This window comes from Rousettus aegyptiacus, unplaced genomic scaffold (assembly GCF_014176215.1).
Source record: "Rousettus aegyptiacus isolate mRouAeg1 unplaced genomic scaffold, mRouAeg1.p scaffold_m13_p_1, whole genome shotgun sequence".
Taxonomy (NCBI): Eukaryota; Metazoa; Chordata; class Mammalia; order Chiroptera; family Pteropodidae; genus Rousettus; species Rousettus aegyptiacus.
Window position 1 is genome coordinate 25,918,133 of NW_023416284.1, and position 24,487 is coordinate 25,942,619.

At 36.6% G+C, this 24,487-nt stretch overlaps 2 protein-coding genes and 1 pseudogene across 7 annotated transcripts; all 3 read left to right on the forward strand.

Annotated features, from left to right (window-relative positions):
- On the forward strand, positions 1-4,732 carry EXO5 (exonuclease 5). Of its 4 annotated transcripts, none has more exons than XM_016140052.2 (3): positions 1-101; positions 276-332; positions 3,177-4,732. In XM_016140052.2, the coding sequence occupies exon 3, from the start codon at positions 3,203-3,205 to the stop codon at positions 4,289-4,291; it is 1,089 nt and encodes a 362-aa protein (XP_015995538.2). In that variant the 5' UTR covers positions 1-101; positions 276-332; positions 3,177-3,202; the 3' UTR covers positions 4,292-4,732. The 4 variants fall into 4 exon arrangements, with proteins under 4 accessions (XP_015995538.2, XP_015995540.2, XP_015995539.2 ...); XM_016140053.2 differs by having other exon boundaries at positions 29-167; XM_016140054.2 differs by lacking the exon at positions 276-332.
- Positions 278-23,676, forward strand: ZNF684 (zinc finger protein 684). 3 transcript variants are annotated; one of them, XM_036232457.1, is made up of 7 exons: positions 4,863-8,681; positions 9,603-11,353; positions 12,624-12,662; positions 17,657-17,783; positions 18,109-18,198; positions 19,245-19,292; positions 22,102-23,676. In XM_036232457.1, exons 3-7 carry the CDS (start codon positions 12,648-12,650, stop codon positions 23,007-23,009), a joined length of 1,188 nt encoding a protein of 395 aa, XP_036088350.1. In that variant the 5' UTR covers positions 4,863-8,681; positions 9,603-11,353; positions 12,624-12,647; the 3' UTR covers positions 23,010-23,676. The 3 variants fall into 3 exon arrangements, with proteins under 3 accessions (XP_015995535.2, XP_036088350.1, XP_036088355.1); XM_016140049.2 differs by lacking the exons at positions 4,863-8,681; positions 19,245-19,292 and adding an exon at positions 278-332; XM_036232462.1 differs by lacking the exon at positions 17,657-17,783 and having other exon boundaries at positions 9,603-9,724.
- On the forward strand, positions 20,419-20,537 carry LOC118606868 (annotated as a pseudogene).
- Positions 23,677-24,487: the final 811 nt, after the last annotated feature.

The window sequence follows — 24,487 nt, forward strand, 5'->3', positions numbered from 1 at the left end:
GGAGCAGGGACTGGATCAAGTAACTGCATCCAGGGTACAGGGGAAATGAATTCATGGAGGATTTGTTCCTGGAGAGAGGCAAACGTTACCTAGGACCTCAGGTGAGCAACAGTCTGTGTGGCGTGGATCAGAGAGAAGGAAACGCCACAATGTGAGGGAGTGGTCAGGTGAGAAAGGACCAAAAGTCCCCGTTCTACCACAGCAAGATTCAGAGTTGATAATCTGGATTCTTCGAAGCAGACCTTGTCTTTCAGAGCTCCTTTCTTCTCCCTTAGCTTTGTCATTTCAGCATTCTGCCTTGCCCTGTGAGGACGAAGATCAACGAAATCCCTGTAAGTAGTTTTCCTCTCTCCTAAGGCTTAATTTCATTTGTTAAGGAAATTGATACAGTCTCATCTCTTCCTTGGGAAGGGGAAGAAGATCCACATCTGTTGAGTATGTGTGTGTGTGTGTGTGTATGTATGTGTGTGTATGTATGTGTGTATATATGTGTGTATATATACATACATACATACTGTTTTATCATGCAGTCATTTGAATAACTGAGTACAGTTGGAAGGAATACTCTAAAGATGTAAACCCCAAGAAAACTAAACACTTGTAGTAGAGTGCTCCTAAGGAAAGTAGCATACTACTAAATACTGCTGATCTAGTAAGGATCAGATCCAGAATCCGTATCTGTAGGTCCCCAAGACTCTTAACACTATGCTGGTGTTTCCTAAACATTTCATTCACTTACTACCAAATGATTTTTGCCTTACATATATAGTACCTCTATTGTTGTTCTCATATTTTTAATTTTTACTTACAGTTATTTAAAAATCAAACTTGTCCTCCAAGAAACATTATCTATGAAATTATACATTTCATGAATACTCTACTAGCTTTACATTTATTCTAAGATATATCTAAAAATGTTGATCAATGTACTGTGTAAAATCATCTTGCATCAGATAATCCAAACTGCATTTTGGCACATAATGCACTGCATCATGCTCTCACTGGGATTTTTTTTCTGCATAGGGAAGTCCAAGAAACACATCCCCAGTGTATTGCTTTCTTTTTCGAGATGAGTAAGTCTGCAGAGAATGCTTCTGCCCCTCTTTGTGTCTTCTCAACAAAACATTTCACTTTCTTGTTTAGGACTGCTCTGTTCTCAACGTTGTATATAAAACAATTGGAAAGTCCATACCTTTCAAGAATTTCCTCTTTCTTTAGGGAATTAATATACATGAATAATCTAAATCACTACTGTCCAATAGAGCTTTCTGTGATAAAGGAAGTGCTCTGTATCTGTGCCTTATAATGTGGTACCCACTAGCCACATGTAGCTACTGAGCGCTTGAAATGTGCTTAATGCAACTGAAAAAATGAGTTTTAAATTTTATGTATGTTAATTAAGTTTAGCTACTTGTAGTCGGTGGCTACATACTGAATAGCCCAGGTCTAGATATGTGAAATAAAATATTTTCAAGATCAATTGATTTGAATTTAGTGCCCTTCCCCCACAGGGAAAGGAAACCTACAAAGTACACATCATGTTCATTGCTACTTTAACTTTAGTTTCTTGGGACTTTCTCACTAACTTTCAGGGACTTTCTCACCAACCTTCAGGGACTTCATAGTCCAAATAACATTACTCATTTTGAAACTATCATCATTTAAGGGACATGTACAATTTAAGACACTTGTACAAATGTGCAGTTTCTGTGTTTTATTACTGTTGAAGTATACCATTTCAAAGCATCATTTCTTAAGCTTTTAAGTTGGTACATTCAGCTTATTCATTGCTTATTAGAATAGCAAGGAGGAAAGGGGGCTCATAGTTCCCTCGATCTGCTTAAATTCTTTGTCATATTGTCTTCCTAGCACCCAAAGTCAAATACTAGTCAACTGGTCATATCTTATTTTGTTTCGTTTTCTCTCTATGCAGTGTTAGATGTGTCAGGTTAGGAGGAAGACTTAAAAAGAGTATCACAAGATACTTTGCCTAGTTTCTTAAGATTAAATATATTTGAGAGACAAAACAAGTCAAATACAATGTGTGGGCCTTGTTTCCTGGTTTTTAAAAAAAGCTACCCAAGACATTTTAGGGCAGTTGGAGAAATTTGAATACAGACAAGAGTATTAAGGAATTATTATTTTTGTAAGATATGACAATAGCATTGTAGTTAATGTAGGAGAATGTGCTTATTTGGAAATATATGCCAAAACATTTATATTTGAAGTGTTATGATGTCTCTAATTTACTTTAAAATTGTTCAGCCAAAAAAAAAAAAAATAAAAAAAAAAAGGCATGTGAAAGAAGCAAATACAGCAACATATCAACAGTTGTTTATCTGAATGGTGTATATATGGGTGTTCATTGTTCTTTTTATTTCTCTGTATGTGTGAAATTTTTCATAGTGAAAATTTTAAAAAAGTACCTGTCTCACAATAAAGCAGTAAGATATTGGATGTGAAGAACTTGTCTCGATGCCTAGTACACAATAACTGCATAATAGATATTATTTTTTATAGCAAATATAGTGATATCTTAATACTTCTTATTGACATGCTTTCCATCATAAGCTAATGTCTTGCGGAAGGAAACACCAGTTTTTACAATGTTAGGAGGATTAAGTCAGAAGGGGTAAAGTAAAATCCACCAAGAGCTTTTTTTCTTTGCCACTTCCTTAATATATCTCAAGTATAAAAAGCAACTGATTTCCACCTGTCACTGTGAACAACCTCTCTCATTATCTCATTCTCTTTGATTTTGAGTGTATGTTTGTTTTTATCTATAGTTAGTTTTTAAATTTCACCATACTTTGTTCTTGAGAACAACATTTAAAAAGTCATTGTAGAGCTGATTTTTCTCCAGGAACAGTTTGTAGTTGTGATTTATTTTCCTAGTCAAGGACTTTGTATCAGAATAATTGTAGAAGTGGCCCATGGTAAATTGTCAAACATTTACAAAGATCTATATTCACATAAAATAATAAAATAATGTCCCAAGTCAGTAGAAGTTTGAAGTGGAAAGGCAAATCTCAAATCTTTTAAATGAAATTGAGGTTAAGGAAGGTGATTTACTTAAAATCACATGCAATAGTCATGATTTGTTTTACCTCATTGGAATTTGAAAGTGTTCTTTAGAAATTTTTTTGGATAATGCATTTCTTTAACATGATATGCAGGGCTTAACCCAGCCCAGAGCTGTGCCATGGCAGAGACTGGGGAAGAGGAGACGGTGTTAGCAGAAGCCTCGGGGTTCTCAGACCTGAGTGACTCGGAGTTTCTGGATCTAGAAGATTTCAAAGAGTCAAGTGCTTTACTTAGTAAGCCTGGCCCCTCTTCTAAACTCCCCGAAAAGGATGGCAACGTCACATGCTTACCAAAGTGGAAAAGAGAATTGGATATCTTATCACCCATGGAGCGATTCCACCTTAAATATTTGTATGTCACTGACCTGTCCACTCAGAACTGGTGTGAAAAGCAAATGGTATATGGAAAGGAATTTCCTGGTTTCTTGGCACCCGAGAAAGCAGCTGTTTTGGATACTGGTGCCAGCATCCACCTAGCCAGAGAACTAGAAGTTCATGATCTTGTGACTATCCCCGTCAACACTAAAGAAGATGCTTGGGCAATTAAGTTTCTGAACATATTATCAATGATTCCTACTCTGCAATCAGAAGGGTGCATTAGAGAGTTTCCAGTGTTTGGAGAAATGGAAGGTGTGCTTCTTGTTGGAGTAATTGATGAGCTGCACTATACAGCCAAGGGGGAACTGGAACTCGTTGAACTCAAGACACGCAGACGCCCTGTGCTCCCTTTGGAAGCCCAGAAAAAAAAAGACTGTTTTCAAGTCAGCCTATACAAATATATCTTTGATGCCATGGTACAAGGTAATGTGACCACTGCTAGCCTAATCCACCATGTAAAATTGTGTCCAGAAAAGCCACTGGGACCTTCTGTGCTAAGGCATGCCCGGAAGGGAGGCTTCTCTGTGAAGTCCTTGGGTGACCTTATGGAGCTGGTCTTTTTGTCTCTAACACTGTCTGACCTCCCAGTTGTCGATATTATGAAAATTGAGTATATTCACCAAGAGACTACCACTGTGCTGGGTACAGAGATCGTGGCCTATGAAGAGAAGGAGCTGAAAAGCAAAGTGCAGCACTATATGGCCTACTGGATGGGCCAACGAGAGCCTCTTGGGGTTGATGTGGAGGAAGCATGGAAATGCCGGACATGCAACTATGCAGATATCTGTGAGTGGAGGAAGGGTGGTGGGGTGCACAGTTCCATGCTTTAGCCCCAAGCCAAAAAAGCCAGATGAACAGAAGGTACACCTTCAGAAACTGATCCTTCCTGCTCCTGATGTACTCAACAGAATGAAAGAGGACCAGTCTCTGATCTTCACTTTCATGGAAAATGTTCCTATTTTGGTTCTTTTTATAGTTCCTCAATGGCTAACTCTTCAAATTCAGGACCAAGGGTTAGGGGTGAGTGGGAGAGATCGGGGTTTATACTGTACCTGGAGTTTTGCCATAGGTCACCAAGCATAGCTGGAGTATGAACCGCAAGAAAAGGTAGAATGGATATTGAGTGACAGCTTACAATCTCTGCTCCATCGAGATTTTACATCAGCAGTCACTGCTTTCCTAAGAAAATTCTTCGGTTTCTGTTAGGTCCCTTTCCTATTTTTCCTCAATCAAGGTTTTCTACATTTTGCATAATAAAATGAAACACTGTCCAGTTTGGTTGAACTGATTTTTTTCCCCCATAATCTCAGTCTTCCAAAGAAGACCACTATAAATGTGTGTATGCTATTCCAGGCCTTTAAATATATGCATAAACATATTTCTGAAGTAGAATTAATGGAACAAGCAAAACAAGAAATTTTAGCATAATAAATATGCTTAAAGAAAAAGGGAAAATGAAGCAGGAACAGGCAGTTATAAACAATGAAAATATCAGATATAAAAAATATAATACATGAAGTAACATTTACAGTGTACAATCCAGCATTACCACTCGTAGGCATATGCTAAGAGAAATTGTTATACAAATGCAATAGGAAATATGAATAAGAAGATACTTATAGCACTTTCACAATAGTGAAACCTAAACCTAAAAACTATCCAGACGCCTATCATCAGAAGACTGGATGATGTGGTACAGCAGCCAAAACAAGTGAGCTACAGTGACATGCAACAGTGTAGCTGCACAACAGTAAGTGAAAAGTCCCAATAGGTTATATAAGGTATGATACCATTTTTATAAAGGGAGAAACAAAAAAAACATTTTGAGTAAAGTGTAAAGATAATAGAGAGGAATCTCAGTGCATCTTAGAAGGCAATGGAGCCCTTATCTGTAGACATCACCCAAGAGGCCAGAGGAAAGAATGATATGGACATCAGTCATCTGGAAAATAAAGACATGTTTATGGAGACTACTGGAGAATCAGCAGAGAAAGATGGAAGGGAAGAGGAGTTGGTGGGGTGGAGTTTCTATATTAACTGGAAGGCCAAGAGCCAGCAGAACTTGAATATTGTTAATGTGACTCCATGTTATACATGAACTGGTAAAACCTGGACAGTTGTAAGATAGAATAGGTTACCTCTAGAGGCCTTCTGAGTTAACATATGCTTTTCTTATGGACATTGAGAATTTTATGATAACTTCCCAGTTACTGAGTGAATGTTATGTACCAGGCACTGTGCTAAGCACTTTTATGATTAAATCTATGTATATCCATTATTATCCTTGATGAGGGAAATGAGGCTTACAGGATAATAAAATTTACCCAGGATCTCACAGTTTAAAAGTGGTAGACTCCTGCCTAGATATGTCTGACTGCAGTAAATTTTTCTTTCTGTTGCTAAGCCTCATGCACTGCATGTTTTTCTAGGTCCTAGGAAGTTGGAAATCAAATTGAGGGCATAGTAAAGTGGGCCTTATAGGATAGTGTTACCATAATAGTCTTCAAGAAAATAACTTGATCGGGGTTCTGTGGCATCATCTTATACTAGAAACTTTAAGAAGAGGAAAATGAGAAAATCCATTGGTTTCAGACAGTTACCCTGTCAGAACTCAGGAATTAGGTAAATCAGTAACTCCCTGAGCTCTGAAATCCTTATTTTAAGTTAACATCTTTTGATTATCACTTTATGGTTTCTTACAAAATAGTTGAGGCATCTGTAGTTTGGATCACCTCAGAATCACTGATGATGTTTTCTACAACAAATACTTCCCTGATTTGCAGCCTTCACATGAAAAATAATTTCATCTCTCCCTTGTAAATTCTGCCTAAGGTGTCTGAACCCCAAATTATGGACTTCTTAGATGAGTGGGTAAAAAAGAGACATCACAATGAAGCTATTTCTTCATTTTTTTTTTTTTTTAACTTGCCTTCTTGGCCAGAGAATGGGAAAATACCTTAATTGGGATTAGGTTCAATTGTTCATAATAGAAATTGCCAAAATAATAGTAGTTAAACAAAATAGAAATTTATTTCTTATGAAAAAGAACCCTAAATGTAGTTAGTCTAGGTATGATGTGGCACCCTGTGGTGTCAGGAGCCCAAGTTCCTTCTCTCTTATTTCTCTTAATATCAACATGTATCTTCGTACTTCATAGTCCAGAATGGCTGGCCAACCTCCAGTCACTCATTACATATTCAGTATAGAGCTGAAATAGGAAAAGGACATTTTAAGGACACTCCTAAATTGGCATCACTGCTTCCACTTCCATCCCACTAGCCCAAACTTGGTCACTTGCTCATAGTTAGCTACAAGGGAGGCTGGGATATGTAATTTTTTTTTCTAGGAAAGCATTACCCAGACAAAAACTGGAGATTCTATGAACTGCAAGAAAGGGTAGAATGGATATTGAGTGACAGTTTACAATCTGCTCCATTGAGATTTTCAGAAACAGCGCTGATAATTTTTGCCTTGCCAAGGACCCTAAACCCTTGGGAGAAAGAGGAAGAGATGAACATGACTAGTCCTTAATTGGTTCCCACAACTCTATCCTGGTACCAAAATGTGCTAGAACTGACAGTTCTAGGTTAAGGCTCATAATTTAAAAAAATCTGGTAACATGATTTTTTAGATGGAATCTGGACAATTGTTTCTCCGCCTTGCATGTTCTAGGGAAAAAAACATCAGATTGAAAGGGTCAACTTTCAGAATTTGATACTTGCAAATCTATTGAAGGCTTGCAGGAGACAGATAATCAAGGCCATGAGATTCTTGGAAGTTTACCTCATCATTCTGGGCATCCTGTGGTAGGCACAAAGGGAGCAGATTTGAGAGGACCCAGTCAAGACATTCAGTTCTGGTCCTCATGCTTTATATAGTCTAGCAAAGAATATAGACAAGTAAAAAGGCAATGACAGACCCATGTGACGAATTTGTTTGGGTGATACAAGATACTAGAGATTCACAAAAGGAAGTCTACACTGGACTTTTGAGGTCAGGGAAGCTTTCTGATAGAAGTGAAGGCTGCTGAGACCTGAACAGAGTGAGTTAGCTGGGTTGAAAGAGTTTAAGCAATAGTTTTGCAGGCAGAGAAAGGTATATACAACAGCCTGGCAGATATAGAACATGGTGGCTTCAAGAAGTAAAGAAGTTTATTAAATTTAGGTACTAGGATGAAGGAAAGTGGGAGGAGATGGAAGATAGATAAGCAAGGCATGGGATTGTACAACCTTAAAAATCTTGTATAAAATTTTGGAATGAGAATTCCTGTATGTCTGCCCCTAATTTCTCTTTTTCCCTCAATTTTCAACATCTTAAAACATTTTTTTTTATTGTGGTAAAGTATGTAACAAAATTTACCATTTTAATCATTTATAAGTGTACGATTCAATGACATTAAGTACATTCACATTGTTGTGTAACCATCTCCATCCATCTCCATCATCCACGTACAGAACTTTTTCAACTTCCCCAACTGAAACTGTGTATCCATTCACTAATTCCCCATTCCTTCCTGCGTCCAGCCCCTGACAACCACTATTCTACTTTCAGTCTCTATGTATTTGACTACTGTATCTCATATAAGTGGAATCATACAATATTTGTCCTTTTGTGTTTGGCTTATTTCACTTAGCATAATGTCTTAAAAGTTTCATCTATGTCATAGTATATGTCAGATCAATATTCAAAACTAAATTGTATTTCTACTTAATTGCAGTAAACAAGTGGAAATTTAAAAAATAATTTATAACATCAAAATGTGAAATACTTAGGGATAAATCTGACAAAAAATATGTAAATCTTACACTAAAAACTAGAAAACATCTCTGAGAGAAAGCAGACCTAAATAAATGAGATATACCATGCTCATGGATTGAAAAACTCAATACTGTTATCAGTTTTCTCCAAATTGATCTTTAGATTCAAATGATGAGCCAGACAAGTTCCATAATGCATTTATGGAGATAAAACTATAGACGGACTTACATTTATTCATTATTAACAAGTATTTATTTAGCACCTATTATGTGTCAGACTTTGGAATTAATGTCATGAACAAAACGAAGATTCCACTCACAGCAATTCTAATGTGTGTTTCTTTTCTCCACCACCAAGTGAGTCTCTGACAACAGTTTGGTGTCCTACAATTCAACTCACTTCTGACACTATATACCTGGTGAAGTTGGAGGTGGCTTTTAGATACTCAAGGGGAGATTTCAGGTGGGCATAAGGAATTAGGGGTCTGAAGTTCAGGGGAGAGGTGAGGGCTAGAGATAAAGATTTGTCTGTCATATAAGCGGTATTTAAAGCCATGGGACCGAATGAATCTTTTAGTGAAAAACTGCAGAAAGAAAAAAACTGCAAAAAAAAAAAAATGGCTCAAGGCCAAACCCTTGAGTATTCCAACATTTGGATGTGGAACATTGGAAGGGGATTCAGTAAAGGAAATAGAAAAACAGTCTTGGTTAGGTGGGATAAACTAGTTTTTATGAGATTTTCTGGAAACCTCACAAGGAAGATTTTATTCCAATTTTGTCGAATGCTCTGGATGAAAAATATGTTGAGGACAGAGCCCATTTCATTTTGCAACTGAAATTTCACTGGTAATTTGACCAGAGCAGTTTCAGGAGAATAGGATCAAGAAACCAAATTAGAGTGGACTGAGTTAGAGGTGAGAAAATGTAGGCAGCCACAAGAAGGAACTTTTTAGAGAAAATTTTCTATGAAGGAAAGCTAGGAAATGGTACAATGATCAAGTGGGCTATAGTACAAGAAAGGATTTTTTTAAAGATGAGCTATAAAAATATGTCTTTATGACACTGGGAATGCCAGGAAAGTCAATGGCAACTAATATCAAGTGGGCTCAATGCTGCCAGGCAATAGTTACTACTTTTTCTTTATTCACTGTTTCACATTCTTAAACAGCATTAGAATCTCAGATGTCATTGATTATAAGATGCATCATTATTTTACATACTATTAAGCAAGAAGAAATACTGCCAATTAAACTATAGCACGCTATCATTTGTAAGATAGCAATTTCACAGTTGTTGACATACGAAAAAGTGTGTTAGAATCACTGTAATATAGTAGTATTATTTCCCAAGACTTCTAATACCTTCTCTTTATTTTCACTTTCAGCTTCCTATTTCACTGAGAAAATAGAAGGATTCAGAAGAGGATGTCCTCATTTGCCCACTATCAAATCTGCCTGCCTGTGTGCATCTGTATCTATGAACTGTGCCTCCCATTTATTTCAATAGGTGAATTGTCCATATTCTTCCAACTGACCCTTCTGATTGTGTACTGGATTTCATCCTTTCTCTCTTCAAGGATTTTCTTCCAACTGTTTTGTCTCCTCTATTGTCAATTTCCCCCTCTCTATGTTATCATTTTTATTAGAATACAAAATACGGTAATTTCTTGCATTTAAAAAAAATTCTGGACCCATAATCCATGCAAAGACACCTTTATTTTTCTGCACACCCTAAAAAGCAAAACTTCTTAAAATTACTATCTGTACTTACTTTCTTTACTTCCTCTTCTATGCTTTCATCCCACTCTTATCAAACTCTTATCAGATATTATCAAACTTCCACCACTTTGCCAAAATGGCATGTTTCGACAACTTCTACATTGCTAAATTCAATGGTCAATTCTTGGTTCTCATCCTATTTGACCCATGAGCAGCATTTTACACAGTGGATCGCTCCCTACTTGAAACAAAATATTAACTGTGTGAAACAAAATACTTAACTGTGTAAACCCAAATATTTACTTAACTGTGTGAAACAAAATATTTACTTAACTGTGCGAACCAAAATATATACTTAACTGTGTAAATCGAAATATTTACTTAACTGTGTGCATTGACTGTGCGAGACAGGTAAGTAGACTGCCCGCTGATATCAATATTTACTAAGAGTGTAAGCATGAGAAAATATTTAGGTTGCTCGCTCGCTATCTTGCTCATAACATGCAATGCTCGCGTGTGATGGACAATATAAGAAGGGTGTATCCAAGAAATGGCATAGAGTGGGGCCGAGAAGGTAGCAGCACATTCTCCAACGCTGACCGACGTGAGACGACGTGTCATGAGACCTACTTGAGGCTGCAGCCGACGCCGAGGAGAACCACGGGGCCCCACTCTTAAGCTGAACTCGGACTGTGAGTAATAAAGTGTTCGTGTGCAACGTCTGTATTCTTCCTCCGGTGTCTTTAATTATGAGATCCAAGTCCTGTGCGAGGTTCTAGGGACGCCTGGAGCCTAGTAGGTGATTGCCACGATGAAGGTCACTTACTTGGGACTAATTAAATACAAGTAACAGGTCAGAACATTCTACTTGGACAAGATTTAAATTCTACTTTTCCATCTACCTCACGGATTATTCCTTCTCGGTCTTTGTTGGGTCCTCGTCATCTCCCTGATTTAAGCTACTGCATTGTTAACAGAAACTAAACTGAGAAGGGGTAAATTAGTCTCTTAGTATACTGCTGATTTAGAGTTTCCAGTATTTAAAAATTCTAATGTCTTTTTAAACGAAAATGACACGTACACCTGAATTTTAAAAATGACTATGGCTCTGAGAGATACCACCCCAGGAATCTCCAACAAAAGACGCAGAAGCCTCTGACGCCTTCCGGAAACGGGCTCCATCGGCCTTATGGGAAATGTAGTCTCCGATGGGCAGCCTGCACCGCGGGGAAGCCTGGGAACTCTATGTGAGCAGTTACTTCCGCACATGCCCAGTGGAGTGGTAGCCAATGTTCCGTAATCCTCGAACCATCCCCGCTTGCGAGTGGGTGTTGCTCCTCGAGTCTCTGGGAGATGTCTATAAACTGAATTAGGGTTTAGGGCCGGAGCTGGGAGCGTGGCTGTGAAAGGCTGATCGGTATGACTCTGCGGGACTTGGGGCTGTAAGGGAAGGGCAGGGAGAAAGACAAGAGCAGGTTTATTAGTTTACCCAATTGAAGATAAAAGTTAACTTGCACGTGCGGTGATTTTGTGTCTGGATGAGTGGACCTTGTCCAATTTTGAAGTAGTTCAGAGAAAGCAAGCGAGGGCTCCAACTGTCACTCCGTAGGTTCCTAGATCCCAGGTGGGGCTGGGAAAGGCTCAGTTTGCATTCCTGCTCTTGTTGGTAAAGGTCACTGTGTAGGAGTCTGTGCATCAAACTGTACCTTTCCTGGTTACAACAGCACCGTTGGTCCTATCAGAGCCTGCAACAGGAAATAGTTAAAACATTTCAAGGAATCTAGGAAGAAAGCATTTTTAGAGAAACTGCTATGCTGTTTTCCTAAAGTATTTTCACAACAATCATAAGAAGTAAGTTATCTTCATTTTGCATATGATTAATTGAAGCCGAGAGAAGTTACTTGGGCAGAGACACAGCTTATGAAGTGGAAGAGCTGAGATTCAGATTCAGATAAATTTTCTACAAATTTCATTCTTTTTTGCAAAATAGCCCCCTGCAAAAACCGATGAGTTGGTTGTTATCCTTTTGAAATATCTGAACAATGAATACTGAGTAAATTTCAATTTGTCGGCATTTTTAAAAGGATCTCTAGGTGACTCTGCAGATCTTCCAGTTAAGACTCTATAATAAAGCTTAAATCTGTGAGTCCCTCTTGCACATTGTAGCTTTTCTAGGGTTCCAGCAGTGTTGGTTGACTGCACTCATACGAGATGATGAGTTAAAAGAGGGAGAGAGATTGAGATTGACTGATTGATTTGGAGTCTAAACCGGTCTCCAAGTTAAAAAAAAAAAAAAAAAGTTTCCTGGTCTCCAGATCCAACCTTCTCAAGAAAGTCCAGCCTAATTTGAGATCTTTTACTCCAGCTTCAGAGCAGGGACCAGAGAATCACAGGAAGGAATAACTTCCAGAGATACTGAGCTTCAGAGACCAGGCTTTTAGTTAGTCTTTTAACTCATTTATTATGAGGATACATTTCTGTACAACATCTTTACATTCAGAACAATCACAAGAAGAGATTGGCGCTTATAAAATAGGGGCTTTTCTGACTTGCTAGAAACATCATTCTCCCACTAGGTGGCATTCTCTGAGGCAAGAGTCTGGGTCGCTTCTGTTTTGATAGAACAGGGTTCTACATTGCAGTCCTGATTTTTCATGTCTTTCTATTTCCCATTTCTACTTTCATAGATCTCTGTGCAAGAGTTGCAGAAAATGATCAGCTTCCAGGTAAGGCATCCATTTACTTAGTCATTTAAATCTCTCAAAATCCATATAAAAAGGAAATGTATTATCAGGGAAATGTAGATTTGAATAGATTAGGTCCAAAAGGAAATTTAGAAAATTGATTAGTTGATATTCAGGTCACAGGATCTGCATATAGTTGGAATAGATTTGAGCTGCATATGTGTACCTCGTCTTTCTGGCGATCATAGAAAATGGATAGCCAACCAGTTAAAGGTTTGATATTGTGAGGAGGATAAAGCAAAAATGTTCCCCAGATAAGTAAAGTTTTTCTTGGCACAGTTCTCTGAAAAAAATATCTTATAATGGATTTTCATACATATAATGTTAAAAATAACATTCACAGCAAGAATCCTGTGATGTTATGTTTTATAACAACAGATTTCTTATGACTTTCTAATAGTGTTCCCTAGAGTACCAGTGAACTCAATTTGTAAGTCCAGGTACATAGCCCTTTTAATATTCATCTGGATCCATAAGTAAACTTTGTACCTTTTCGAGGGTCTCCAGCTATTCCTGAAGATTGTCTCTTCCATGTGCATTTTAGAATAAGGTTGTCAAGGTCCATAAAAGAGTGTGTGTTAGGTATTTTATTGTGATTGATTGAATTACATTTTTGGATTAATTCGGAGAGAATAACTTTTCAATAATGAGCCCTCTATTTACTTTTTCTTCATTACAGTTTTATAGTTTTATTGTAATTCTTGTACTTTTTTTGGTAACATTTATTCTTACATGTTGTTAAAGTTGCTATCAAGAATGGTATGGATCTTTATTATGTTTTATTGGTTATCGTATATAGAAAATTATGGATTAATCAATTTGACTTTATAGTCATGCACCGCTTTACGATTGAGAAATGCATCATTAGGTATTTTCGTCATTGTGTGAACATCATAGAGTATACTTACACAAACCTGGATAGTATAGCCTACTACACACCTAGGCTAGATGGTATAGCTTGTTGCTTCTAGGGAACAAGTCTGTACAGCATGTTACTATATAAAACAACACAAGAGTAAACCAAGCACAAGAGAAAATGATTCACAGGAGATACAGGAAATGAGATTTTTTTTTTAATAAGCAGAAAGAGTACACTCTAAAATAGTGATTAACTAAACTCAAGGACCTTGGACTTAAAGAGGATTTTATGAATTTGACCTCAAAGACTGGGTAAGTAAAAGTAAAAATAAATGAATAGGACTACATCAAACTAAAAAGCTTCTGCTCAGCAAAAAAAAAAAAAAAAAAAAAGTCGTCAACAAGGTAAAGAGACAACCATCCAAATGAGAAAGTATATTTGCAAGCAATGCCACTGATAAGGGCCTAATGTCCAAAATATATTAACAACTCATATGGCTTAATAACAACAAAAAAGACAAATGATCCAATCAAAAAATGGGCAGAGGACCCGAACAGACACTGTTGGACACACAAATGGCTGACATATATATGAAAAGATGCTCAACATCGCTAGCTATTAGGGAAATGCAAATCAAAACCACAATGAGATACCATCTCACACATGTTAGAATAGCTATAATCAACAGGACAAGTAATAACAAATGTTGGAGAGGATGCAGAGAAAAAGGAACCCCCATACACTGCTGGTGGGACTGCAAATTGGTACAGCCACTATGGAAAACAGTATGGAGGTTCCTCAAAAAACTAAGAATTGATCTACCATATGATCCAGCAATCCCCCAAAGACTTGAAAACCTATATCCGAAAAGATATTTGCACACCAATGTTCATAGCAGCATTATTCACAGTGGCCAGGACATGGAAGCAACCAAAGCGTCCTATGATAGATGATTGGCTAAAGAAGCTGTGGCACATATATACAATGGAATATTACCCAGCCATAAGAAGAGATGAAATACTGCCATTTGTGACAACATAGATGGACCTCGAGATAATCATGCTAAGTGAAATAAGCCAGACTAAAAAAATTGAAAATCACATGATATCATTTATATGTGGGATATAAACCTAAAAGCAACAAATGATCAGGACAAACAGAGACTCAGGGACATGGACAATGAACTAGTGATTACCAGAGGATAGGGGGTGAGGGAAGAAGGAAAAGGTAGATGGAGTAAAGGGAGTCAAATATAGGGAGGTAGGGGGAGAATGAAGTGGATAAAGGGGATCAAATATATGGTAGCTGAAGGAAACTGGACTCTGAGTGGTAATCACACAATAGAATATATAGATATCAAATTATAATGTACACCCAAAATTATATAACTGTATTAACCAATGTTACCCTAATAAATGTAAAGAAATAAAATAATGATTAAAAAGTAGTTTATTACTTTTAATGATAGTTCATTATTATTAAATAGCATATACTGTACATAATAACTGTATGTGCTAAACTTGTATGACTGGTAGCACAATAGGTTTGTTTACACCAGCATTACCACAGACACAAGAATAATGTGTTGCACTATGACCTTACGACAGCTACGACATCACTATGTGATGGGAATTTTTCAGCTCCATTATAATCTTATGGGATCACCATTGTCTATGTGGTCAGTCATTGACTGAAACATTATTATGCAGCACATGACTGTATGTCAACTTACAGAACTCTTATTAAGTCCAAGAGGTTTTTGGTTGATCCTTAGATTTTTCTAGTTAGACAATCATATACTCTTCAAATGGAGTTTGTCCCTTACTGTGCAACACGTATGTCTCCATTTTTTTCTTGTCTTACTGCAATGGCCTGGACTTCTAGTAACTATAATTTTGAATGTAATTGCTAGCAAAAATCTTTTTGTTCCATTTTTAATGGAAATGCTTCCAGTGTTTCACTGTTTCCTCTTGTATTCTGGTAGATAGTTGTTTTTTGTTTTTGTTTTTAATCAGGTTAAGGATTTTTAACTCGTGAAGATTGTTTTCATAAACTGGAACTTTTTTCTCATATCCTTTTTTTAATACCTGTCAATAAAATCATATATTTTCATTTCTCTAATACAGTTTATAGAGAATTTCTAATACGTTTCCAATAATGAACTATCTGTGATTTCCTGGGATAAAACCTACCTAGTTTTTTTCACTTTTTAAAGGGGTCAAATGGTAAATATCTTAGGCTCGAAGGCCATACAGCCTCTGTAGCAACTATACAACTCTGCTCTTGTAGCTGAAGTAAATTAATGGGTTTAACTACATTCCAGCAATATTTTATTTACAAAAACAGGAAGTCAGCCCTTGAGTTGTGGTTTGCTGACCTCTGCTCTATGTGGTCTTAACTGTCTCTTTGTGATAGACATGTAGCCACATCCCTTTTTAAAATTTCAGTTTAAGTTAATTAAACATGATTTTGGTTTTGTGGTTGGGAGGATATATTTTATCATATTAAAAGATCCACATCTTCCTATTTTATTATGCTTACGTGAGTCTGGTATGTTAACCTTACAGCCCCTGTAATATCTTATTGCACTTATATGTTTACTTTGTAGTGTCTAATAAACTGTAGGATCTCTGAGGGCAGTGTTAATTTTATTTTTTTGCATCACTAGTACAGTATTTGGTCAGTCTTCATTAAATATTTTATGAGTGAACAAATGAAGAACATAAAAATATTTTAAAATAATTTGATTGAGATATAATTTGCATATTACAAATTAACCTGTTTAAAGTACATACAATTCAGTAGTTTTGCTATATTCATGGAATTGTGAAACCATCACTACTGTCTTAATTTAAGAACATTTTCATTATCCTTAAAAGAAACCCCACACCTGTTAGCAGTCACTCCCCATTTCTGTGGAACTGTACGATCTGATCTTTTGTGACTGGCTTCTTTCATCCAGCTCAATGTTTTAACTATGTTGTAGGTTCCTTTTTATTGCTGAGCAATATTGCATCATATGGATATACAGAAGCATGTTTATCCATTCATCAGTTGATGGATAACCATATTGATTTCACTTTTTGGCCATCATTAATGATCCTGCTGTGAAAAAGTGTATACAGGTTTTTGTGTGGGCATTCTTTCAATTCTCTTGGGTATATATCTATGAGAAATTGTTGGGTCATATGGTAACTCTATGTTTAACATTTTGAGGAACTGCCAAACTGTTTTCCATAGCTGCTGAACAATTTTACAATCCCTCCAGCAATGTACAAGAGTTCCAGATTCTCCATGTCCTTGCTAACACTTGTCATTGTCTGTCTTTAATTTTAACCATCTTCGAGGGTGTGAAGTGATATCTCATTGTGATTTTGATTTGCACTTTGCTAATGACTAGTGATGTTGAGCATCTTCATAAGCTTATGGACTATATATGTCTTTGGAAAAATGTCTGTTCAAATCCTTTGCCTATTTTTAAATTAGATTGTCTCTTTATTGTTGAGTTATAAGAATTATTTTTATATTCTTACAAATCTCTTGTCAGATTTATGATTTGCAAGTATTTCCTCCCATTCTCTGTGTTGTTGTTTCATTTTCTTGGTGGTCCTTCGAAGCACAAGATTTTTAATTTTGATGATTTCCACTTTTTCTATTTTTTCTTTTGTCACTTAAACTTTTTCTGTCACATCTAAGAAACCGCTGCCTAATCCAAGGTCACAAGATTTACTCCTATGTTTTCTTCTAATAATTTTATAATGTTAGCTCTTACATTTAGGTCTCTGACCCATTTTTAGGCTCATTTTTGTGTATGATGTGAGGTGTGTGTGGGAGGCAAGTTCAACTTCATTCTTTTGCAAGTGGCTATCCACTTGTCCCAACACCATTTGTTAAAAAGACTATACTTTTCCCCATTGAATTGCTGGTACTAGTTGAATATTTTTATTTGATTTTTGTTTCTATCACGAAATATACCTCCGAATCAAAGATACAGTAGTTATCATGCGTAACATTATGAAAACCCAGCAATGAACATAATATGACCATAAGAGGCTGATTTTCTTGTGAGTCTTTAAATAATGCACATTTTAGTTTGAAGATCGATGTGCTGTTGCAGGGATCAGTGACATTCCAGGATGTGGCTCTGGACTTCACCCCAGAGGAGTGGCAGCTGCTTGACTGTGATCAGAGAACCTTGTATTGGGATGTGATGTTGGAGAACTTTAGAAACCTCATCTCAGTGGGTAAGGACAGTGGGTGGTAACTTTTCAGTGTAACTCAGAATGTGTTAATATTGCCCTTCCTGAAGACCCATGAAAGCTGTGAACATTCTGAAGTTTTAGTAAGTTTGTCCCTGAATTTTAGTGATCAAAGATTCTTAATCCCTTTTGGGGGTCAGATAGTCTGTTTATGCTTCTGCCTCCCAAACGGAGGAGAAGGGTCTTTCTGTTCTAAAGACTGCTTGTCATCCTTTACAGGCGTTGAGACTCAAGGAGGCAGACGTGAGTTGTGAGATAGTTATTTGTCCCTAGCACCTGTTTCCAGTTCTGTGTTGTTTCCCATGAACAGGAGGTCCAGTTACCAAAACAAAAGTGATCTTCAAGCAAGGGCAAGAACCACAGATGGTGGAGGGAGAGAACCTACATTGGAACTGTCCAGGTGAGTGAGAGAAACTGGGTAGATGGGAGCCTTGGGAGTTGAGATCCCAGTCAGTCAGTGAGGGACAGGCACCTTAGAGATACTTTGCAGGAAGCATCTCTTAAACGCTACACTCCTTTGGAAGTGACTAGGTATACTTGACATAACATCATCAGATCCCCAAATGACACCTTCACTTTCAGTGTCCCCACATAGCTGCTGTTCCTCTTTGCTCAACTCTGGTGTAAAGGAATGTCTGTCTCTTCTCTGCTGTGGCTTCTCGCACTGCCGCTTCTTCTAGGTCCTTGCTTTGTACTCTTAATTTCTAAAATCTTCATTCTCTTTCCTTCCTAAACAGGATCGCAGATCTTTTCTTTATAATGTATTCAGGTTGTGTGGATTCGAAGTCTTCCTCCACCAATCGCTGTCTAACCTAATTAGTTTGTAGCACAACTTTATAAAATAGGGATAATATTAATTCTTAGCTCAGATTGAAATTCTTAGCTTAGATTATTTGAGTCAATACATGCAAAACCCTTTAAATAGTTGGCAGATAGTAAGTGTGTAGCATGTTAGTTGTTTTTATTTAAAAACTTTGTTACATTATGCTTTCTAATGATTTTCCTTTTAAAAAACTCATTCCTTTTCTTACATCATGTATCCCACCTATGCACCTCACCTTGCTTATCTTTAGTCTCAGTGCTAACTTGGGGTAGCTACCTTTTAGTGCATCTTTTTGTTTCAATTGGTAGTGTCAGTTTTCTACTGGAAATTATCCTCCAACTTTATTCAAGTTGGTTCCTTGCTAATATGCCCTTACCCTTTTTTACTCTTTATTTACCTTTTGCTTCTTGTCTTCTCTTTACATCTTCTTACCTTTTTTCCACAGTAACTCTCTCAGAAACTTCATCACTCTAAAAACTAAAATTATTTGTTTTATGTCATCTTTAGCATCTTTGCCTCACCAACTTTCCATTCCCTTAATGTCACCCTATCTGGCTTTATAGTCTCTGTTTTTTTATAGCAACCAATATTCTTCAACCTTCACCATTATCTTTATATTACAGTAAAGAACAATGACTGGTCTGCTGCTCTGCAGTCTCAAAGTCACTGTGGTAAGCAGGTTGGTTTTTTCTCTTAAGAGTTCCTCCTGAAGTACTGTTGTGACTTATTGCTTATGATTTCAACTATTAGTTTATCCAAGACTGATTCAAAATAAAATCTTCCTTTTCCACAGAGACCATAAAAGAAACATATTTCAAATGATTATGATGCCAATTAAGTGTACTTAGATTCCCTGGGACCCCAACACCTAATGATGTAAACCAAATGGACTTTAACTCCTAATATGGCATCTGTGCTGTTTGCATTCCTATATTGCAAATTCTGTTCTATTTTCTAATTTATCTGAGATGTTCCTGCAAGATTTATCGAAATTATTTCATTTTTCCTGTCACTCTCCTGACAAATAGGCATGTTATTCCTGTATAACCTGTATTGTGATATTTAAATGGCTTTTAAAGCCCTCTGTAATGTGATCCCAGAATTAGCCAGAATTATCCATCTTTTCTCTATTCCATGGCAGTTGAGTTCTTTAGCATCCTCTATATACAGTTTTCTTCTCTGCATCAGTCCTTTGATCCTGCTAGGCTCCACCTAACTAAAACCAGCATGCTGCTAAATCTAAATTCTTATTTCTCTTCTCTTATGATAATTCCAGTATGCATTACCTTCTCCTTCCTTTGGAGTCCCATCCCAACTCTAGTATGGCTCTATCATAAAAACTTGACATATACTGTCTTGATTTTTTTTAAAACCCTGTGGTTTTCTCATAATAATGCCCCGAGGAGAAAGACCTATATCATTTTTTCCTTTACACCATTGCTGAGCACATAATAGGCATTTAGTGAACATTTCATTCATTTGTAAATTCAGGCATTATGGGGATGTTTCTTATTCTTTATTCAACAAGGCTTTTTATTGTTTTCTGAAAAGTTGTCAATGAAAGCAAAAAAAAAAAAAAAACATTATTTTTTTCCAGGTTTGTAAATTTTAATTGAAAAGCAACATAGCCATATAAAATATTCTAAAACTTGGCAAGTGTGGAATGTTTGTTCAGTGCACAATAACACTACAGTTTTGTTCTAGTTAATTGTCAAAATGCATGGTTTAGGCAGCAGCAGTGACTACCTTAAAAGTTCAAAGAAAATGGAGCTTAAAGTTTAAAGTATGCAAGGATAAGTGTACAGCCATGCCACCCTGAACAAGCCTGATCCCATCTGATCTCAGAAGCTAAGCAGGGTCGGGCCTGGTTAGTACTTGGAGCGGAGATCACCAAGGAAGACCAGGTGGTGTAGACTTATAAAAAAATAAAAAGTAAGGGATTGTAAGCTGACATTCTGTGAGGTCAACCAAGGGTTGCCTTGCCTAAAATAAAGAAAGAAAGAAAGAGAGAGAGAGAGAGAGAAAGGATCAGAGGAGTCATTTTTTGAGATCATGGGACAATGGCTCCTTCCTATATATATCTAAGTACTAGATAGGATGAGAGGGAAGTAGGGAGGGCAGGTTACGGTGGGGAAGGAACATGAGCAAAAGATTATTTATTTGAGTCTAGAATCCTTGGAATGGAAGGTAGTTGTTGACAACTAAAAGAATTCATGCTTAGTTACTACGAGTAGATTCATTATACTGCATAGTTTGTTCACCAGGCTGATTACCCTGTATTTTTCAGTTAGTTATTATTGGTTGAGGTAGCACAGGGTGCTGCTTCCCATTGGTTATAGCAGAGAAGAAAGAAGACAGAAATCCAATTCCCATACTTACACTCTATAAAGAAGTATGTACTAATGTCTATAGCCTACTACTCAGTCCAGCTCCACAGAGAAAGATAAGGAATGGAGCAGGAGGCTAAGGGTGTTTTGCTAACACTTCACATGGAAGGAAACTCATAAGCAGGGAATTATAATCCCCTATTCCTATTTTCTTCTTCTACTTCTTCTTCGTCTTTTTTTTTTAATGGAGCAGTGGGTTTGGGATTTATATGATTTTTGAGGATAGACATGAAAAAGTGTGACTTTAGGAGCAAGGCAGCTTTCTGGGGGTTAGTTTGTTAGGCAGATTGAAAGAGGATGTAAAAACAGTATTTGTCAAATAAAAACATGACAGATAGTTGTCATATATAGAAATCCAGCCAGAATAAAAATGATAACAAGCAGAAAGAATCTATGCCTGGGCTGAGGATGACTTGCCCTTGATTGGCTTATTGGACATTTGTGTTCCTGGGTTACAAGAAAGTACATGTAAGAATGATGCCCAGCTATAGCAGAGTTGCAGCCCTATCTACAGATACATCCGTCTCAACTGTGGTTTGGATGAGGTTAGAGGACTGGAGATAAAAGAATGTTCCTGAAGGGAACTGACATTGCATCAGGTGGTTAAGAGGAGAAGGAGAGATGAATAAGGGTAATAGGGAGCTATCTTAACAAAGTAACCTCGAACTTAGGCAGTGAGGACTCTGATCTGCCTCCTTTAAATTGATTTTTTCCTCTGATATTTTCCCTTAACTTGCTTGTCTCTTGTTCCTCTGGTTACCCTATCAATTCATCAGATCTCCACAGTGGGCACCATCCATTCTGTGAACTAACCATGCACCCTTGTTGAGCATCCTTTGACTTCCCTTGTATCCTACTCACTATACCTTGTGCCTATTTTACTGTCTTCCCAGAAGTCACAAGTTAAGCTATCTCTTCTTGACATTCATCTGCTCCCATTTCCTCTTTAGAGTTTTATTCTTAAAGCTCAGGAGCAACACAAATATAGGATTTGTTTCAAAATGAGAGATTAGATTTGAAGTCATATATATTTCTTTCTGTAATTGTTGATGGAAAATATTAACTAGGAATGTTATATTGTATTCCTTTTTAGAAACCGAGTGCCCGCATATTGATGATGCATCAGAGAAGCACCAGGAAAGCAAAGACAATTTTTTGAATTCAATTTTGTTTACATTCAATAAAATTCTGACTATGGAGAGACTCCATGGTTATAATATGAGCACAAGTCTTAATCCTACAAGAAAAAGATCATATAAATGCAAATCATATGGAAAGAGTTTGCAACCCACTTTAGACTTACTTAATTATAACAGATTGTATACTGGAGAAAACCCTTATGAATGCAAGGAATGTGGGAAAGCCTCCAAAAAGAAGTTTCATTTTATTAGACATGAAAAAAATCATACAAGAAAAAAACACTTTGAATGCAATGAGTGTGGTAAAGCCTATAGCAGGAAGGCACACCTTGCAAATCATCAGAAGGTTCATAGTGGAGAGAGACCCTTTGTGTGCAATGATTGTGGAAAAGCTTTTATGCATAAAGCACAGCTCGTGGTCCACCAGAGACTTCACACTGGAGAGAAACCTTACGAATGTAGTCAGTGTGGGAAATCGTTCACTTGGAATTCCTCCTTTACTCAACATGTGAAATCTCATACACTGGAGAACTCATTTGAATGTAAAGAATGTGGGAAAACCTTCAAGTACAGTTCATCCCTTTACAAACATTCTAGGTTTCATACTGGAGAGAAACCGTACCAATGTATCGTATGTGGCAAAGCCTTCGGCAACACATCTGTGCTTGTTACGCATCAAAGGATTCACACAGGAGAGAAACCTTATGGATGTATTGAATGTGGCAAAGCCTTTATCAAGAAGTCTCATCTCCTTAGACATCAGATCACTCATACAGGAGAAAAGCCTTATGAATGTAACAAATGTGGGAAAGCATTTTCACAGAAGTCAAATCTTATTGTACATCAGAAAATTCACACATAATATTCATTTATGAAATATGAGAAAGCCTTAGATATTGAATAAATCTTATTAAATAGAGAATTCATGGTAAGGCAAAATCCATGAATTTGAGTGAATTTGGAAATGTCGATTCTCATTAAAAGGTAATCAATGCCAATCATGTTCTGGAAGTGATAATAAAGGTTCTATAGAAAAGATCACAGAAAACATTGAATTATAAATAATAGAGCATAGAGCTTGGAAAGAAAGCATAAATTAAGGAATCAGTGAAAACTAAATTTACCATATCTTTATTTTTATAATATTAAATAATTATTTAAGTGAATTTAAAATGTTTATACATTATACTAAATTATATTAAGTTTCTGCAGTAAATATCACCATTTTCCTTCTAATAACATGCAAGTGAAAAAAACATGTTTTGGTATCTAGTATGAATTTCAGTTATATTTTATCCCATTTGCTGGCACTTTTAATGAGCATGGCAGTGTTATTGAATAAGTGTCTCCTCTTTAATTATGAAACTTCTTATAAAGATATTTTCCTATGTATGTAAACACCAAAACAAAAAATTTAACAAGATACCAATTGAGAGGGAAAAAGCAATTGTATTCTTTAGTGCAATAAGCATTCAGTTGAGGAAAAGAAGTATTTAAATAAGTATGTAATTAAAACATTTGCACTCAAACATTTCTGTTCTTTTTCATTGGTGTATCTACATAAGATGTAAGCCCAGTTCAAGTATTATTTAACTGACGTGTCTGTATTTGATTTAAATAAGTAGGGTGTCATGATATCTTGCAACCTTCGTGGAGCTAGTTTTTGGGTCTGATTTTTGTGGGGGTTTTTTTGTAAGAAGTTAATACAAGTTTAGCTCCTAGGGGTGCCTGGAATTTTCTATATGTGACAGCACGAACAGCATTAACTAAGGTGAAAAGAGCAAATTTTTCTGCTTAGCAGCTTTGCTGTGAAATGTGACAGTTTGTAAGTTCCATATATTTCCTTAAAGGATGACCCATCCATTATTTAAAGTTTTTATTGCTGTCCACAGTATTTCTTGATAATGTCAAAAAATCTTTATGACTTTTCTTGGGTGATGCTAAAACAGCTTGAACCTAAATTCATAAATTAAGCCTTTACGCTTAAACTTACCTTTAAGTTTAAACTCTGTTACAACTACATTGCATTGTTTTTCTTTCATTAACCATTTTTGAAGAGTAATTGTTGAGTAGCGATTGTAAATGAATGGTAGTGCTTTTTTGAACCAGCATACTAGAACTTAAGGATATAAATTATATCTTGTCTACTGACACATATTCTTTGACCAAACTTTAGTCCTAGGCCCATCTGTGCACTTCCTTGTAAAATTTAGTTTCTCGTAGGAACCCTGCTGAAGCATTTTAACCAGAATTCCCACCCTTGATATCTGATGAATTACTACTCATCCTCACCACCCTTCAGCTGATGGCTTATCATCCTGGCCTATCTTCAGCAAGAAT

Bases quoted from the DNA above. Each gene is read 5' to 3' on its own strand.
- EXO5 (XM_016140052.2), top strand. From the start codon at position 3,203: ATGGCAGAGACTGGGGAAGAGGAGACGGTGTTAGCAGAAGCCTCGGGG.
- ZNF684 (XM_036232457.1), top strand. The intron at 17,784-18,108 runs GTAAGGACAGTG...TCCCATGAACAG, and splicing joins TAGAAACCTCATCTCAGTGG to GAGGTCCAGTTACCAAAACA. The intron at 19,293-22,101 runs GTAAGCAGGTTG...ATTCCTTTTTAG, and splicing joins GCAGTCTCAAAGTCACTGTG to AAACCGAGTGCCCGCATATT.